A 2,673-nucleotide genomic window follows, 5' to 3' on the forward strand; every position below is an offset into this window, starting at 1 on the left:
CCAAAGAAAAATCTTAAAACGAAGCTAAAACAGATTGTAGGCTTCTGGGATCTGTGGTTTCTTCTGGATTGTCGTATTATCACTGTGTTGTGAGAAGCTTGATTTAAAAAAAAGATAATAATGCAGTGTCTGATTCCCAGACATCAGCAGCCATAGTTCTCAAATTTGTTTTTTTTTTTTAATTTGTTTTTGTTCTTTTTTTTTTGTTAAAATGCAATATGTACAGATTTTGCAGTTCGTTGTTGTACGTGTATCTCTGTGGAACTGCTGCCATGTCTCGTGGTTTGCATCGAACTTGCAAGGAACACCCGGCTCCCCCGCCACCGATCACCCGCGAAAGCAAAGCTGACACCCATGGACACACGTGTGCTTACTGGACAGCCATCCTGCCTCTCCACTCGTTGAGCAGCTGTGTTCATGTAAACCATGGTTCTGAACAGAGAGTGTAAAGTAGGAGAAATTCCTAAGTATGACTTTTTAATTGTCCATTATTGAAGGACGTGATGTCCGTGAGGTATTCGCCATCCCTCCGTTTTCCTCAGGTGTGATGCATGTTACCTACGCAGGCTCCGCTGTGCCTCTTTAAGTAAACTATCAAAATCCATGGAGTCATACTTGCTTTTAGTGGAAGCAGGATCAAAATCATCTGAGTTTGAATCTGAAACCCAAAGGATGCAAGTTTAGATGAGAGGCAAGAACCACTAGCAAGTACTTGTTATTATTTTCTCTGTACAATGGTATGAGCAAGGCACTGCAGAAAGAATTCACTTACAACAACTTTACGGGATGAAAAAAGCCCAGAAACAGTCGTCAGAGAAGCTTTAGGTATGGACAGAGCTTTCTGGTAAGAAGCAGGACTTAACAAAAGTGGTACACGTCATCAGCAGTGGGAGAGAACCGTAAATTGCGTGAGCAGGTAAACTCAAAACAGTTCCTCCAAGGACCTGAGCACTGACACACTGCTATGTATAGGTCTCACAGTAGTCTAGATAATCTTGACGGATGCTTTACCCAAAACTCCACCATCGCTTTGCAACTGCTGTTTTGCAACATGCAATATCCAAGACTTACTTCTCCTGAGTAACAGGGGAATGCTTCTGCAGAAACCAGGGCAGCCTGGGGGCAGCGTGCAGGGGACACTGCTACTTCTGTCTGCCCAGCCTCGGGGTCTTGTACAAGTCACTACACCTCCCTGAAACTCTGTTTTTGCTTCCACTCTGATTTTTGGGGGGGTTTGCTTGTTTAGAATGTGAGCAATTCAGGGCAGGGCCTCTGCACCGCCGTACAAACAATCTCAGGTGGGCTCCTTGGCTTTTTGCAGCACACGTGGCAAGTCGTAGCAGCAATAATGGTCCAGCTCCTGTGACCTGCGATACCTGCTCCAGCTTTGCTGGTTGCTGAGATGCAGACGTCAGCCTGTCCCTAGCGCAGAGGAGGGATTGTATGTTTGTGGCCATACGGCTCCAGTACAGCAATTACTGACGAGGCTGCAAGCACTGAATTTCTTTTTGGAGTCATCCCTGCTTCACACTGACTCTCCCTGGTTCCTGTGTCATAGCTCCTTCATGAGAGTGCCCTTTTCTTGCCATTTCTTGTGTTGAATTAATCAGAACTCCCCATCTACCACTATAAGACACACTGTGCATTAAATGTTCATTACAAGTTCTGTTAAGACAATATCTTCTCACAGAGGAGAGGTGTTAAACTTCTGACTACTATTTTCAAGTGTTTTCTTTCTTCTGTACTCAACCCAAGGCTGATTAATTCTCTCTGTCCTTGTACTAGCTCATGAATTTTAAAGTTCATCCTGCCATTTCCTTATGTAGCTCTATCAGATACTCTGCAAAATACAGGGAATGCAGTCTGAAGTACAGAAGCTCAAGCTGTCAGCAGGACAAAGTGAAAATACTCTGCTCACAGATACTCTGGGAATCCCACTCAGTGTGGAGAGACCTGCCAGGGAATACTCCCGGTGATGAATAACGTTCAAGAGGGTTCCCTTCAGACAACTTATTTTAAACCCCAGATTTTCTGAGATACAGAAGACGACCCTGGCTTCCACTGCTGAAGATAAGTCAAATCAAGTCAAGACTTCAATCTGTTTTTACTGTTTTTATCAGCCTACATTTCGACAAATGCTTTGCTACCTTTTATATTTCCACCATCAAGCCTGTCTCTCTTCAGCAGTCAATTGCCTTTTCTTAGCTTTATATTATCTGTTTAGCCACTGAAGTGAATTATAGCATATTCATTGTGAACAATGCATATCATCTTTATCATTTATTCTGAAAAGACATCAATTGGTTAGAAAAAATATATCTGTATTCACTTCCTGCATTCTACAAAGCCACGGGCAGCACATACAAGATTTCATTAGCACTGTGTTACAGGGTTATGAAAGACTTTAATGACTGTGGTCATTTATTCATAAAAAAACAGAGTATCTGATTAATATAGATTCAACGGCAAAGTGTCCCTCGCTATGTTATTCAGAAAAGAGTATCTCCCATACCTTTAGTCTATTTATACAAGTATTAGGAAAGGTTTAACATTTAATGAATACTTTACATTTTAAAAGGTAATTAAATAAGAGGTGAGTTTATAATATAATATTACAAAGGATGCTTTGGTAGTCTGAACAGTCTCTTTATGCATATACTTAAAATCAGTATT

The 2,673-nt window shown here is 41.6% G+C and overlaps 1 protein-coding gene across 1 annotated transcript in view; it reads right to left on the minus strand.

The window, feature by feature from the left end:
- Positions 1 to 554: 554 nt before the first annotated feature.
- PPARGC1A (PPARG coactivator 1 alpha) overlaps positions 555 to 2,673 on the minus strand; it is a 64,076-nt gene continuing 61,957 nt past the window's right edge. Inside the window, exon 13 of the mRNA XM_009648036.2 lies at positions 555 to 658. Coding sequence (XP_009646331.1) covers positions 555 to 658 — 104 coding nt within the window. The remainder of the gene's footprint in view (positions 659 to 2,673) is intronic.

Source organism: Egretta garzetta, unplaced genomic scaffold (assembly GCF_000687185.1).
Source record: "Egretta garzetta isolate BGI_Z169 unplaced genomic scaffold, ASM68718v1 scaffold151, whole genome shotgun sequence".
Classification (NCBI taxonomy): Eukaryota; Metazoa; Chordata; class Aves; order Pelecaniformes; family Ardeidae; genus Egretta; species Egretta garzetta.